At 41.8% G+C, this 16365-nt stretch overlaps 2 protein-coding genes across 3 annotated transcripts in view; one reads left to right on the forward strand and one right to left on the reverse strand.

Moving 5' to 3' along the window:
* The window catches only part of LOC116561377, a 23604-nt gene extending 16693 nt beyond the window's left edge, over window positions 1-6911 (reverse strand). For both annotated transcript variants that reach the window (XM_032293134.1, XM_032293133.1), the window contains exon 1: window positions 5929-6911. In XM_032293134.1, the coding sequence (XP_032149025.1) occupies window positions 6160-6813 (654 nt within the window). In that variant the 5' untranslated portion in view covers window positions 6814-6911 and the 3' untranslated portion in view covers window positions 5929-6159. The remainder of the gene's footprint in view (window positions 1-5928) is intronic.
* Window positions 4860-16365, forward strand: part of CDH2 (cadherin 2) — a 236110-nt gene continuing 224604 nt past the window's right edge. The window contains exon 1 of the mRNA XM_032293129.1: window positions 4860-5345. Coding sequence (XP_032149020.1) covers window positions 5286-5345 — 60 coding nt within the window. The 5' untranslated portion in view covers window positions 4860-5285. The remainder of the gene's footprint in view (window positions 5346-16365) is intronic.

Below are 16365 nucleotides of genomic sequence, written 5' to 3' on the forward strand. Positions count from 1 at the left end.
ATTTTTGTAATTTTAGTAGAGACAGGTTTTCACCATGTTGGCTAGGATTGTTTGGATCTCTTGACCTCGTGATCTGCCCGCCTTGGCCTCCCAAAGTGCTGGGATTACAGACATGAGCCACTGCACCTGGCAGTTTACTGAGATTCTTAACTGCTCTGAATCCTCTGTGGAAATCAGCATACTTTATACACAATAGATAAAATGCTAAGGCCCTAGTGTGTTCCTATCTGACTTTTTTTTTTTTTTTTTTTTGGGACAGAGTTTCGCTCTTGTTACCCAGGCAGGAGTGCAACGGCGCGATCTCGGCTCACCACAACCTCCGCCTCCTGGGTTCAGGCAATTCTCCTGCCTCAGCCTCCTGAGTAGCTGGGATCACAGGCACGCGTCACCATGCCCAGCTAATTTTTTGTATTTTTAGTAGAGACGGGGTTTCACCGTGTTGACCAGGATGGTCTCGATCTCTTGACCTCGTGATCCACCCGCCTCGGCCTCCCAAAGTGCTGGGATTACAGGCTTGAGCCACCGCGCCCGGCCTTCCTATCTGACTTTTTAAAGAAATGCTGTCATTATCCACATTTTCAAGATAAGATAAAGGAGACTTAGAAATGTTAAGAAATTTAGTCAAGGTCATAGAGCTAGGTCTACTTGAATTTACAGCCTTATCTGTTTATTATACCCTACCCCCTCTACCTCCCAGAACCAGAAAGGGATAGTGTGTGTGTGTGTGTGTGTGTGTGTGTGTGTGTGTGTTTTGGTCGGATTCCTTGTAATTCAGGGCCTGTTTATGAATTACTCGCCTCTGTTGAGTTGCTTATCTGGAAAATTTATATCTCACTTATGTGACCATATGTACTTCAAGTTACTTCTTTGGTTCTACTTTCCATGAAGATGTTGATTTTGATTTTCAAATACTGAAAAACAATAGGTAAATAATATCTTCAAACAAGAGTAGATTTTTTTTTTAATAGCCAGATTTTTCTTCTAATATTGGATCAGATCACTACTTCTCTGAGCACCAGATGAACGACTGGCTTGTGTTTAGCAGCCAGGTTGTATCAAAGATATGGATTTTTAATGCCAAAATCACAATAAATAAGACAAGATGATCACACTAAGAAAAGCATATGAAAACTGAGAGCAGCGGAAAGAAAAGTAGAGTTATGTCCTCAATTTCACACATACTTTGAAGAACAAAAAATTTGAAGAAAATAGTAGACAAATCCCTAGCATCATTATACTTTCTTCTTTAAAAAGGAAAATCTCTCCTCATCCCATATAGTTGAATTTTCCAATGTTAAAGGAACTTCCCAGAATAAGATAAAGGGCGAAGGTAAGAGTGGGAGTAAGAGAACCTGGGTCCCATCCTACGTTCCCTACTTGCCAGCTGATGGCCTTGTGTAGAGTGGAGAAGGGAGTCTTCATTCAACATTTGGGAAGGACACTGTGCTAGGTGTCAGAGACAAAGACAAGCGTGGAGCAGGTGTGTGTTTATAGCGGGTGGGGAAGGGGAGGTGGGGGAGAGGAGGCTCCAGATTAGACTACTGCTGTTCAGCATTTATATTCAAGGCAAGAAACTTTGTACACAAACATGCACATGGTGAATTTGTACATGTAGCATATCATGTCTGACAAAACACACCAGACCAAAATTTATTACGATTTTTGAAATAAATGCTTAGAAACAAATCATCATGATCTCTACATACATATAAAAATGAATGCTTAGAAATGAATAATTGTGACCTCTACATACATATAAAAACTGGCCAAGTGTTCAGGGCACATCATTTAATCAGTCTTTCCATAATGCTTTGCAGACCTCTTGTTGTAAATAGGCATCACTCCACAGGTCAGGAATGAAGGATTAAATTGATTTTTGGTGTGTGAATTCAGTCATGTTTCATATTATTATATTTTTTTTTTCTTGTCTCCATTTATCCAACCCCTAATACCACCTGGGGTTGTTTCTCTGGGTCACTGACAATCCCCTGCATCCCTGGAGTTCTATAGGCTGATGGAAAACCAGTCTTCAGACAAGTAATGCTTTGAGCAGGGGCTAAAAATCTGAGCGTTTGGTCATCACTTGCCCAGAAAAATGAATGGCCCCATTAGCTAATCTTAGATATGATATTATAGAGGTAAAGCTGTGTTTGGATCTCATAGTCAACACTAGATCTACTTTCATTAACATCAAATGGATGCACAAAGTCTCCAACAGCATGATTTTAGACTAGACTATTCCTTCTTGTAATCAAAAGCCTATAATTATTAGCAAGATGTGGCTGATCAGGTGATCAACTTAAAATGAGGCAAGATTCTAAAACAATACACAACTACTGAAAAGTGAGAGACATGCAAATTGAACTTTTAAAAAATGCTGCCAGTGCTTACCTAAAGGATCAAAAACTGTTGGAATCACAAAATTCCTTGACTGACAGCCATTCCAAAGGAGATTTTGAAATCATAAGCCTTTAATTTATAAGAAACATGATGTTTAAACCTTCAAGTAAATACTATTAACAAGCAATAGAGTTATTCATGCTGAAATTTGTTCTATCTTTAAATTAATCAGAATGGCAATAAACATTAATGGCTACTGCTAGGAGCGATGAGGATGCAATCAAAACCCCATGTCCAGGGTTGAAGCTTAAATCTTGGCCATGGAGATGAGATCTATAAATCCCACTTTGGAATATAACAAACATATTCCCATATCTCGACTGAATTTTTACTATTCTTATGCATGACTCCCGGGATGCATAATTTATAAATACTCTATTGCAAAGATAACTTTTAGGCTGATTGGCACTAGTGTGAAAATAATACCTAGCAAAAAAAAAAGGAAAAGAACAAGCACTTCTGATTACTATATTAGCTAAGTCTTTCATTTCAACTTTTAAATTTAATTAACATAACCTTTCTTATTCTTTTGAGAAGAAAGAAAATCCAGGAAAAAATTTGTTTCATAAGAAAACTTACAATATTATGTTTTAATTAAAATTGAGCGTCTCCCTATGAATATTAAATTTTTTAAAGCCTAGCCAGCAATAGTACATTATTAAAAGCTGCATCAGTTATGTCAAGAAATTAGTAGCTGATTTTTAAAGGTTCATCATCAAATTCTTAAATGATTGGTATCTTGAAACTCAAATAACGTTAATATTTGTCATCCAAAGCAGAAAAGCAAGCAATAAAGGCAGAAAATATTCATTAACTGCAATGAAGTTCACCGACCTCCAAGTGTTGAAAAGCTTAGATAAAACGGGTATTTCTATTTACCTGTAAACCTTAAAAAAAAAAAAAAATTCTCGAAAATTTATTACCTCACCAGAGTTAGAAAAAACAAAAAACCAAAAACTTCTCCCCATCCCCCGTTCCATTCCACAAATGCTTGTGACTCAAACTTGTGAAGTCTCTCACTGTGTTGCCCTCCAAGTTCACGCTTTAAAGGAAGCCAATTGAAATCCTTTACATAGTGAGAATTCTTTATCAGTCATTTTATCTTTTAGATAATCCTATTTTCAGGAGGTCCGGCTTTTAGTTTCTCTTTTTTCAATTGTTGTTGGGGGTGGTAGGAGGGAGTAAAAAACTACCCTGAAACTGTTGGCCCCAAATGTGAACCATACCACTAACAGGTAGCAATAGAAAACCGGGAGATTTCAAATAAAATAACAAACATGCACACTCAGACTCCCAGAGGGGACAAAACAAAACACAAACACAAAAACTTGGGGTGTTCCAGTACAACTGCAAGGGTGGGAGCGGAGGTGCGAGCTCCACACAGGAGCAGCAGCCTCCGCCCTCCCCCGCCCGCAGGTGGCTCCCCGCGAGCGCCTCCGACAACAATAGCTAGGATGAGCTTGGCCTGTGTCCTTAGTTTGCTGAGTCTGCCGGGGCCCGGAAAGATTACCCATTATCAAAGAATGACAAAATAGAGAAACGTGCGTTAAGCTCCCAAGGAAGCATCCCCTTCCCCACCATTCCTCATCTCCATCAGATTCCCCACCGCGGACCAAAGATGAACCTGCTACCAATCAAGTTCCTGCGCAAGTTATTTTATTTCCCGCAGCCCCTCCACCTGCCGGGGCGGTGCTCGGCGCACCCCAGGCTTCCCTCCGGCGACCCCCCGCGGGCTGCAGCAAAATACGGGGCGCTTCGGCAGGGCGGGGGCGGGCGGCTGCCGCGGATCCGGCCGGCTACAGCCGCAGCTTGGTGGCCTGCGATTGGCCGCGACGCGGGCGGGGAAGCTTGGCGGCGGAGGGAGGCGGGGGCGGGGGCGAGGGCGGCGGCGGCGGCAGCGGGAGGGATAGGAGAGGGGAGCGGGCGGCGCAGCCAGGCAGCGCGTGCGGCGAGCGCGGGGAGAGCGGCGGCGGCTCGCCCAGGTCGCGCAGCGGAGGCCGAGCGGGGTGCGCGGTCGGCGACGGAGGGCGGCGCGCGCGAGTGAGCGGCGCAGGGCGAGGACCAGCGGGCGGGGACCAGCGGGCGGGTGCCGGTGCGCAGGCAGTAGGGGCTGCTGCGGCAGCAGCTGCGCGGGACGGAGCCGCGGCGGGAGCGGCCGCCTCACCCCCTTGCGGCCGAGGCCGGAGAACAGTCTCCAACTCGCCAGGGGATTGGAAAGAGGAGCCGAGAAGCGGCCCTCGGCCCGCAGGCAGTGGAGGCGCGGGGCGGCGGGACTGCTGCTCTTTGTGGGTGCAGCGTTTACTGCCCGGAGCGCCCTCCCCGAGGCGCTGTCCCCGGCGTCTTCATCGCGCCGAGCGGCCCTGGAGCGGGGACCCGGAGGAAGCAAAACCGCGAGCCCGAAACCTCGCGTGGCGGAGCTCCTGGGGAGCGCCATCCGCTCCACTTCCACCTCCGCATCCTCCACCGGCCAAGGTCCCCGCCGCTGCATCCCTCCCGGCTTCCGCTGCGCTCCGGGCCGTAGCCGAGCCGCCTGCGCTGCCACAGCGGCCGCCTCCACACACACTCACAGACGCTCACACTCACACGCTTGCCTGCCCCGCTCCCCCGCCCCCTCCCCAGCTCCTTGATCTCTGGGTCTGTTTTATTACTCCTGGTGCGAGTCCCGCGGACTCCGCGGCCCGCTATTTGTCATCAGCTCGCTCTCCATTGGCGGGGAGCGGAGAGCAGCGGAGAAGGGGGTGGGGAGGGGAGGGGAGGGGAAGGGAAGGGGGTGGAAACTGCCTGGAGCCGTTTCTCGGCGCCGCTGTTGGTGCTGCCGCTGCCTCCGCCACCGCCGCCGCCGCCGCCGCCGCCTCCGGCTCCTCGCTCGGCCCCTCTCCGCCTCCATGTGCCGGATAGCGGGAGCGCCGCGGACCCTGCTGCCGCTGCTGGCGGCCCTGCTTCAGGTAAGCGGCGGTCCCCGCGGGCCGGGCCACGGGCGGGGTGGGGCGGGCGGCGCCAGGTCCCTTTGTTCCCCGCGCCGCTGCGGGGCCGGGCTGCGCACCCGGGAAGGGAGGTGCCGCGCCGCGGGGCCGGGAGCTGCGCAGGCATCAGGGTCGGGCCGGGCGCTGGGGCAGGGCTGCCGGGGCCAGCTGGTCTCTCGCGCCTCTCCTGGCGGGGCTCTAGGAGGCCGTTTGTGGGCCCCCTCTGCTCCTCCGGGGCCGAGCAAGCTTGCGGGGGGTGTCCCCAGACAGCAGAAGGGTGAGGCAGTATAACTCTCAGGTTTTTGCAGTTTTTTCTGCCTCTCGCCCCTCGTATGGTACTTTGCTCCAATTTTTTTTTTTTTTTTCCTGCAGGGGTGGGTCGCGAGTTTACAGTAGGAATTCTCACTTTGGTGTCTTAGTTACGAGACTTGCCTCCACCTTACCCCACCCTGGCACCCATGCGCTTCCCGGTGCCTTAGGGCTCCACTCTCCTATTGTCTTTATCCCAGTCCGGAGTTGCCTCCTTTTCTTCTCTTGCCCTCACAATATTCTGTGTCCGTCCTACCTGGAAAGAAAACCTGGCCGCCTTGCCCCGAGGAGTCTCTGTCGACCCTCATCTGCCTCCAGACTTAGTCTGGCCTCTCAACGCCCAGTATCCCCCGAGGCGAGAAGTTCCGTTACGCGGCTGCTCCTCTCCCTCTGTCCGGCTGCCTTTGCCCTGCCTGCGCCCCGGGGGCGCCTTCGCCTGGAGCTTTCCGTACTTTTCACACCCTCGGGAGAGCGCCCGCGAGCCTTTTCATTTAATCTCTACTAAGAGGCTCCTCCTCGGCAGGAAGCACCTGCTCCAGTCCCGGTGCAGGTTCCCTCTCCTCGTTGGGCTGCGCGCTGCGGGTTCCCAGCCCGGCGCAGCCCAACTTTCCACCGCCTCCAGCCCCAGGGTGCCCCCAGGCTCCTTCCGACCAGCCAACCGGGGCCCGGAGCCCACTTCGCACAGCCTCGGCCGGGACCCTCTAGCTGGGCGGGTGCTGTGCCCTGGTCCCAAGTCGGTCTCCGCCTGCCCTGGGGTCCCTCGGAGGCTGCGGGAAAGGGGCGTGCTCGCCCTCGCCTCTTGGCAGGAAAATCCGCGGAGGGGGCCCCCTGCAAATAGCTCTCGGGTTAGGGGGAGGGTTGCTCTACTGCCAGCTGGCAGCCCCGAAAAGTGCAGACGCAGCTCGGAAGTGCCTCCTTTTCTTTTCTTGCCCTCACAATATTCTGCTCCGGGGGTGGGGATAGGTGGTGTGGATCGCCCCGCTCCGTAGTCTTCGCGGGTCAGGATCTGGCGCGCTCCGGCCGGCGGGGCGGTTGAGGGGGTGCGGCAGGGTCGGGACGGGGCTGGCGCCTGCAGTCTTTCCAGCTTTCTCCCGAAACCCCCTAGACGGGTGTGTGCCGCCCAGCTCGGAGCCCTGTCCATGGTGCGCCATGGTGCGGCATGCCTGGCCCTCCCGGCTCCACGCTCTCCTCCCGGGGGTCGTGCTCTCTCACTTTCTGGTTCTCCCCACCCCTGCCTCGCAGGCCGCCCGGGTCCCGGCGTTCCTTTCCTCTTTCTTAGATCTCTTCTTTTGTTCTTTAGTCTCCTACCGGTTTTCTCCCCTTCCCCCACTCGCCATCCCCCACTCGGCTCTTTCCTGACTCGGGGATTTCAGAACTATTAGACTAGACATTTTTGGCCTTTGCAGTTTTGGATGGAATTCCTTCTAACTTGGGGGAGGAGACCTGCCAGTCACTTGCTAACAAAAGTACCTCCTGTTATAAAACCGCCCTTTATTCTCCCAACGCACACTCCTCATTCTTTCACCTCCTGTCACTTCATTTATTGTTTCTTCTTTAAAAATGGGGTTTATTAAAGAGCTTAGGCTGCAGGAAGAATAATTAAAAAAAGTCCTGCTTCTAAAATGTTTGAAGTTAAGAGGAAGGCAAGACAGACTTAAGACTCCTGTGTACATTAGGCTTTTTTTTTTTTTTTTAAACGACGTAGATACACATTTTTAAAAAAGTCTTTAAAAGCGTTAATTTTTGGACGGCATTGGATCGTCTTATTTACAGAAAGTAAATCCTCAGAGTGTGAATCCAGCAGCAGATGGTTTTCACAAACTTTTTCATCTAAAAGTGAATTTTAATTGAGTACTGTGCAGTGAAGTTAGGACACGAAGAGACATTTGTTGGTCGCGAATGCTGTGGGAAATCTGTGTGTGTTACAAGTGGAGCACTCTCATTTTCTGTTTTAGTCATCTGCCTTGAAGTCAGGTGTGAATTTTCTGTCATTTTTTTTCTTAGGCATTTCTAAAAATATCGTTTATAAGCATTAAATAATGTGCTTTTCTTTTCCATTGTATGTTCTTTCTCCGTTTCTTCTATACCAATGTTGTTGACTTTTTAAACCTTCAGAAAAGGAGAAATTTTAACTTTGTCATCAAGTTATTTGGCAGTCCTCTAATTCATGAGTACAAGTCAAGCAGTAACATTGAGTGATTTGAAAGGTCATTAGGAGTGGAAGCAGAGCAGTTTATGCAACGTGAGTTTTAGGGTTAAGTGCACCATGTGGATTGTACAACTGAGATTAGAAATGACTTTGTACTAATGGTCTGCTTTACACGCCAGAACAACAAAGCTCTATCTGCAAGGTGAAAGTGGCCGCTCTGCAGTCAGCTGCTATTCAGTCTAGGGCTTTTTTTTTTTTCCCCAGACTGAGCAGCCCGTAGTTTTAGAAAAGAGAATGTGTAGGTTATTAGTACAGATACAGAGCATCCTTTTTTTGTATGAACTAAATATAATTGAATATTCAAAGGACTCTGCCTTTGTTACCTGAAGTGTCTGTGTTCCTTATTTTACTTTGAGAAATTCTTTACTAGGTTAGTTATTGTTACTTAGATTTACATAATTCTAGTCAATTTTGCATATTATGTTCAACATCAAGATTTTCTTTAGTCTTTCTCATTTTAAGATATTAGCATTTTTTACATTTAAAAATCCGAACTTGAGCATTCAGCTTACCTGATAAAAGATAAAATATTCTGTCACAAACTTATGAACAGCTTTTCTTTTAAAAAATACAAGTGACTTTCAAATCCTTATATAGGTTTATTGTTAAGAAGAAAAAAATCAATGTTGCTTTTACCATTGACCTAGTTAATTAATATGTTAGAAACCAGTGTTTTTCTAGTCCACATCTTAATTGCATAACCCCATTGTTCTAATTTAAATACATTTGTATGGGTTATGGGGCATCTAGGACAGTATTTTAATGTTCATGGAAATTCAGAGCTCTTAGACTTAACACATAGGTCCTGGTTTCAACCCTGCATGAAAACCTTGGGAAAAAAGATGCATAAACCTTACGTGTTTTTCACCTATTAGGTACAGATTTTAAAGAGGTTAGTATTCAACATATGAAACATACATAAAAAGAAGGAGCTTTTTCTAGAATGTGGCAAGGATTCAGCAATCATCTTAAGTGTAAAGCATGTGTTTTTTCTCAGTGTTTATTTCATTTTCACGTGCCTTTGAAACATAAGTTCTTGTGAAAAGAAGAATTAAGTTAGTTGGTGTTCACGGTTTGTTTTACTTACTAGACACAGTTATGTATATTTCTGTGCTTTTCTTAACTTGAGGCATGCAGTCATTACTAATAGGTGGTAAGTTACAAACATGCTAGGTATAATTTGAATAACAATATTTTGTATATCCTCACATTTTTAAAAGACTATTAAGCCTTAGGTACTTTCTGACTTTTATACCTTCATCAAAGTCTGCCTTAACCTTCTAAAAGTTCACACTGAGATTTTACGAGGATTTCCTTTTTAGATATTGCTTTTTACATGTAGAGACTAAAGTCTTTCTGGAGCAGATTATTTTTATGATAGTATTTGGCACCAAACTGTCCTTAATTTTCTTTTTCATTAAAAAAATTTCAATTCTTAACTCTGTTGTGCCTCATTAATCTTTAGGGTTATTAGTAGGGAAATGTCAAGACTTAAAGCAACAGTTAATCTTGCTTTAAATCCAATTTTTTTTTTAATCCTAAGTGATTAAAATCCCCATCTTTTTTTCAAGGGGATATTATGAAGTTAGAAGAGTGATTTTTAAATAAAAATCAGAACTTTTCTTTAAGAATTGTATTATTTGTATCTACACTATCATTTTTCCCAGGTTAACATTCAGATTTGTTCCTTTGGCTCAAATACAAAGAGTAATCAAGTTTAAGCGCTGCTTAGATTTGGTGGTGGATTTTGTCAGCCATTTAAAAACATGATAAGATTTTAAAATTTGGACTTTGTCATCTGAATAAGTATGTCACTTCTGACATCAGTACACCTTCTGGAAGCTAAGTATTTTCAACTTGGGTTAAGAGTTTTAAGTTGAAACATAACTGGTAACAACAAATCTCTATGTTTCACATTTCTATTTTTTTCCTCAAATTTTATTTTTAACTTTTCAGAAAAAAAAATCAGTTAATTTGAGCAGATGCTGGTCTTTGTATTTAACTAAATACATGTAAGTTTTAATTAAACAACCCTATCCATGCCAAGGAAGAGGTATATACAGATTAATATTTTAGTAAGAGCTATATCTTCTGCATGTATGAAGTGATGGGTCTGAAGTAGGCAGAACAATTCGCAAGCTAAATGGAACTTTTTGAAAGATATAGATTTAAAGATTGTGATTTATTTTATGATAGAGTCTCTTTAAGGAAAATTTAGGTTAAATCCTGTTTAGATTTTTATTTTTTGTTACTCCTTGGTCCTCAGTGCACTTCCTTGTCTGTGCTTCCAACTATACTTACAGCATCCTTGGATTGCATGCATATACACAGACACACAAACACCCCCCACATGTATGATTGGGTCTGTTATATATGTATGAGTGTCCTGCAATACTGCGTACAGTCTAACATGAAGTGTCAATCAGTAGTTGATTGATTACTTACGTCATGAAAGGTGGTTTAGGTACCCAACAGTATAATAACTGATCTGTGCAAGTGAGATGTCCTTGTGTAGTGTCAAGGGCAAGAGCTAGTGTCAAGAGCAGGAAGCATGGGATTCTAATGTTGTCCAGATGTAGCCTACTCTGTTAAACTCTCCTGACTTCATTTTCCTCAACAGTAAAATGTTGGGCTGGTTGGATTAGTTGATCTTTTTTTTTTTTTTGAGACAGAGTTTCGCTCTTCTTACCCAGGCTGGAGTGCAATGGCGCGATCTCGGCTCACCGCAACCTCCGCCTCCTGAGTTCAAGCAGTTCTCCTGCCTCAGCCTCCTGAGTAGCTGGGACTACAGGCATGCACCACCATGCCCAGCTAATTTTTGTATTTTTAGTAGAGACGGGGTTTCACCATGTTGACCAGGATGGTCTCGATCTCTTGACCTCATGATCCACCCGTCTCGGCCTCCCAAAGTGCTGGGATTATAGGCGTGAGCCACTGTGCCCGGCCGGATTAGTTGATCTTTAAGAGTCTGTCCAGTTGCATGATTTTTGGAGTTACTTAAAAAATATCTCAAATACAGCTCCTTTTCAAAGGTTGTAGAAAGGCTTTTTTTCAGCCTAAAGTGTAAGAATTTTCAGATACTTGGAGTGATAGAATGTGAGTTGTGAAGATCTATTAACTGTAGTTTATCATAAGTGATAGTTAAACGTTTAAAGTTATCTGTATTTTTATATGCCTAAACTTTATTTTTTTTATTGGCTGTGCTGCCTTTGCCAGTAAAAGTAAACATTTTTGGGGAGCGGTTTAGGATTAAAGGAAGGTAAGTGTAATATCACTGAGAATAAAACATTTATTAGTTTTGTGTGCTCATGTTTCTTTGAGAAAAGTCAGCCTTCAGGAGAGCCACTGAATTGAGTGATGGGCTCAACATTAAACATATAAGTGGATTAGTATTAAAAATATGCTCTTTGTCAAGTTCTCCTCTAGCTTTTTTTGTACAGGTATTTATCATAAACACATGATATAGATACATATATGAGGATATTAGTTGACGCATTGCTTATGATTACAAAGATTCGATTATTTGATCTCTAAAAGTCCAGGAGTAAGAAATGATTTAATAAATTATGGTATAATGTGAAGCAGATTTAATAACACCTGCTGTGGGGAACAAAACATTTTCTACTAGGTCAGGTTCAGGAAAGTGATTGTTAAGCCACCTCATGTTTTGGTAATAGTCATGCACCTAAAAGAGCTACAGAGGGCCAGGCGCGGTGGCTGACGCCTGTAATCCCAGTATTTTGGGAGGCCGTGATGGGCGAATCACAAGGTCAGGCGATCGAGACCATCTTAATATGGGGAAACCCCGTCTCTACTGAAAATACAAAAAATTAGCCATGTGGTGGCATGAGCCTGTAGTCCCAGCTACTCGGGAGGCTGAGGCTGGAGAATAGATTGAATCCAAGAGGCGGAGGTTGCAGTGAGCCGAGATTGCAGCACTGCTGCACTCCAGCTTGGGCGACAGCAAGACTCTGTCTCAAAAAAAAAGACAGCTACAGATAAATAAGGACAACCAAAATAAACGGTATTTTGAATGAGGATTAATTTGACAGAGCACACAATATAAGCTGTAACTGAAGAATATGTAATCAAACAGATGAAGATAACACTAGGAAAATCCAAGTTATGTTTAGAACAACCTATAGCAGCCTGAGCTATAAGTAGATCAGAGGAAGATTGGCTGAATTAATGGATAGCTAAATAATGGATAAGTTTCCATGCTGATACCACAGAATGACCACTCTGTGTTGAGTTCTCTGTGCCTGAGAGATTATACTAGTTGGATAAACCATGGTGATATGTCTTACATTCTCCTGACTGACTGTTTAACTTTTCATCTGTTTCAATAGTGGAAGTGTAATTGAAAGTTGACCTTACTAGTATCTGGAACTGGAGATGCAGAAGAACATTTAGGAATGTCCTAATTCCAGTATAGGAATCCGAGTTCTAGTGTATCCACTGCCTCCATTAAGTAAGCAGTATAACTTGGGTTTTTCAAAGTAGCATTGGGAGAATTAGTTGTATAATGCTTTAAAGCAGCTTTAGCTATTTAGAAAAAGTTGCTGTTCTAAATATGATATGGCAATTATAATAGAGTAACTTGGAGAGATGTTTGATCCATGATCTGTTCTTAGATTTTCTTTCATAAAATATACCTACCTGTAATTTAAAAATTAGACAGTATACTTACATACTCCCATATGTTGTAATTTTAATTTTAATGTTGATTTCTGTGTAATTAAAAACATTACTTGGCCATATTAATTTAAAACATATATGCCCAGATTTTTGTCCCATTTTGATATGTTATTTAATGTTTGGGTAGATTAAATAATACTTTTTAAAAAGTAAAAGGTACATAGGTTGGAGTTTTTAATTATTCGAGAAATTGCTGGCACTGAAAACATAAAATGACTCTTTTCTCCTCTCATTATTAAAATATATTTTGAGTTTTCTTAACTTTCTTCTGTTGTGTTAAATCTTGAACTTTGGTGCTACTGCTTTCATTAAGGTTTGTATGGACTGCCCTTTTAATTTTTTTCCCACATCTGCAGTTTCAAGACATTTCCCAATTTATTTTATTTATTTCCCAGTTGTCAGCAGGTCATTCATAGAACTCAGTAGAGCAAATATAGCAAAGAAAACCCTTGAAACTAGGTATTTGCCGCCTCTTTAAAGAGTTTTTTGTGCAAATATCTGGTATTGAACTTCAGAAATGAAGTATTTTTAACTTCAGGGAAAGAAGTTTCTATACCTCTATGAGATAGGTGGTTTTATTCTCATTTTAGAGATGATAAAACTGGAACGCAAACGTTTTGAATATGATGAGAATCCAGAACAAAACCGTATTTATCATAGTCAAGTTGGACTTGATACAAAGCATCTAGGTTTCTCCCTTTATCAGACTGCAGCCTTTTTTGTGTAATACCTAGAGAAAATATCACAATGAAGAAGAGTTTCAGTTTCTCTCTACTGGGTTGATTTTTTTTTTTCTTTAAATAATTAACTTTTGAATTACACTTTCTGTTTAAACTTGGCCTTAAATATTTTGCTTTCTTTTGGCGTCTGAAGCCAAAACATAGTGCTTCATTAAAATTTCATTCATTTTTCATATGGTCTTTAGGAGAAGGAAAGCATTTTAGAGGCATTTGTAATCAGTTTTTAAAAGTTCTTTAAATTGTCTTGATCAACAAATAATATGCTGATAAGTACTCAAAAATAATTTTGTTTTATATGAATCTTGGAACTTAAAATACTTTCTGAAAGCCTATAAACTCTCAGTCCACAGACTACACATTTTTTTGAAACCCTTTTTTCCATATTCTTCAGGGTGAAATTAAATGCAAAAGATTCCACCACCAAGTTTTGAAAGTTTTAATGTTTGATGCTCAAACATTTTCTGTGTTTGAACACTTGACATTACTTTTCTCACACAGATAAAGTTATTTGTCATATTTTAATATACATGTCTACATCTCGAAATGACCCATTACAGACAGGTTCCAGTGAATATTCTGTGGAGTAACTGAGCATGGTTACTGATTTGTTTGCTGCTGGGAAAAACCTAGAACTATTTTACTTGTAACTTGACCTGTTGTTGGTGGGTGGATACACTTGGCTTGACTGTAATCTTGCATGAAATGTCTGTTTGTTGGTTGGGAAGCTATTAAGTAGAACCTGAAATAAAGGACTAAAACAACGTTAATTTTGCTAAATTTAAAGGGGCTATAATCCCCTCTCTGCTCAACGTAAATCTTTAATAAACTGGAAACTGTGACCGCTTTTATTATTTTTCCTTTTGTTGTCTTAATTGGTTAACAAAGACATTCAGAGTCTGAAGTTCATTCTTTATGGCTTTCGGGTTGAGTAAATAAAGTCTGTAAAAGTGAAAATATTGGCCCTTTTTAGCTCCTTTGGCACCCATTCTTGGTAAAGTCTGTTTGGTGTCAACGCCTCCACGATTGGGTACTAATATCCTGCTTCCTCATACGATATTTTAGGGAACTCAAAATTCAGATTATACACATATAAGACACACATATACATTTACTTTATGGAAGTGTCAAATGCATACAGGAAACTGTACATAAAAGTGGACAACCTGCTAAATGTTCCTAAATGGAACATACTAGTTAATTAGCACTGAAGCAAGACAGAGTTTTACTAGCACCTCCTTCAATTTTAACCATTCCTCATTGGTAACTATTTATTTGACTTCCAACAGCATGATTATTTTTACTTATTTGTACTTTATGAAACCATTTTCTCTTTTGTCTCTGGCATCTTCCACTCAGTATGCAGAATCTTCCCTATATTTATGTTATGTATTTATAATTTTCACAATTAGGAAAGACTTATGGACACTATAGAAATATACTGGCGATAAGGGAGTTGAAAATTGTTTTAAAAAGGAAAGATTAATTTTTTTTTTTTTTTTTTTTTTTTTTTTGCCGCTAAAGTTCACTTGCACATTTATAGTATCAAGCCACTAATTTGTGAGTTTTCTGACAATATCTTTTGCCATACTTCTAGTAGTTTGTCAATATCACTTCGGCCAAATGCCAAAGACATTTGGAATTCCGTAGTTATAGTCTCTCTTGTCCTTCCTTTTATTAGAAGGAGTCCCAGAGACAAATAACTAAATATTTTTCTGACCTGAAGTTTTTAATCAGAAGATTTAGGTGTTAACAGACTTTAATCTTTTCAGTGATGCTTCTTAATACCTCTCTGAGCTTACTAGTGACCCACTTTTCAGCAAGGCTTTACGCAGTTTGTTTTTTTGTTTTTAATTTTGAAAAGGTTACATTGAGGGGTTTCTAATCCCACACGCTCCTAGCTTTCTGGGCATTCATTGTGTATCTCAGTACCATTTACCATTTTTTTTATGTTCGTATATCTTTTTTAAAGATCTGAGAATCTGCTATGAGGGATGCAGATTGCCCACATTTGTCCCAGGATCTGTCTTTCTAGAGGCCTTTTCCGTTTGTAATGGTTTAGTAGCTCTAGATTGCTGGTAGAGGATTCCATACATAATGGTGAAGACCAAGGAGTCAAATTTCATGGTAATTGCCCACCAAGGATTTGTTGGCTTCAAAGCTTTTCTAATTTATTTATCTTCTACAATGTGTGGACTTAATTTTACCTTATTTTAAAGATTGTGCTCTTGATGTGGCCTTAGCTTATTGATATGTAATTTGTATTTCACTTGCTTTTGCTTCTACACATTATTTTTCTACCATAAAATAATTATGTACATATAATGTTTGTGTTTGAGGCTTTACATCTTATTCACAGTTCTATCTTTTCTGTTTGACAGATAAATTTGGGGAGAATATTATTACCACTGATTTAATTTACAAATTAATTTAGAATTAAGTATGTCGCAAATTAAACTGAGTTAAATTCACGATTTGGTTTATGACCCTTCCCTTTATTTGTGGCCTTCTTGATGAAGCTGTGTTTTAAAGGGAGATAGTGGAGTACTCAAATGTGGATAACAGTGGGGTATTTTGTAGATGGCTTGTAACATTTTAGAGTGGAAAATAAAAGCATTTTGAAAAACAGGTTACTTTTTTTAGTATTTGTATATATAATAACAGATACTGTCAATGTTGTAATTCCTTATTTTCCTAAGTCTTGATTCTTCATAGTTAAAATTACACACACACATATGTATGAGTGTGTCCAGAATACTATTCTTCGGTGGGTAAGCAATCATGTAAATTGAGGCCTGTCTACCTCCAAAGACAGCTTTCTCAAACCTCATGCTATGTCAGATATTACTTATCTGTTTATGTTTTCACCTATAGATGTTTTACTTATCTGAAATTTACTTTTCTAGTTGTGTGGAAGGAGGTCTTGCTTTTTTTTCCCCCTAGATTTGTATATGTGGTGATATACCCAATAATACATCTAGCATTTGTTAAAGTTTCTGTTTTTCTGAACTGAAATGCTTCTTTTATCAAGTACAACGTTGCTGTAGAT

The sequence above is a fragment of the Sapajus apella genome, unplaced genomic scaffold, assembly GCF_009761245.1.
Source record: "Sapajus apella isolate SASKATOON/1434 unplaced genomic scaffold, GSC_monkey_1.0 scaffold29, whole genome shotgun sequence".
Lineage (NCBI taxonomy): Eukaryota > Metazoa > Chordata > Mammalia > Primates > Cebidae > Sapajus > Sapajus apella.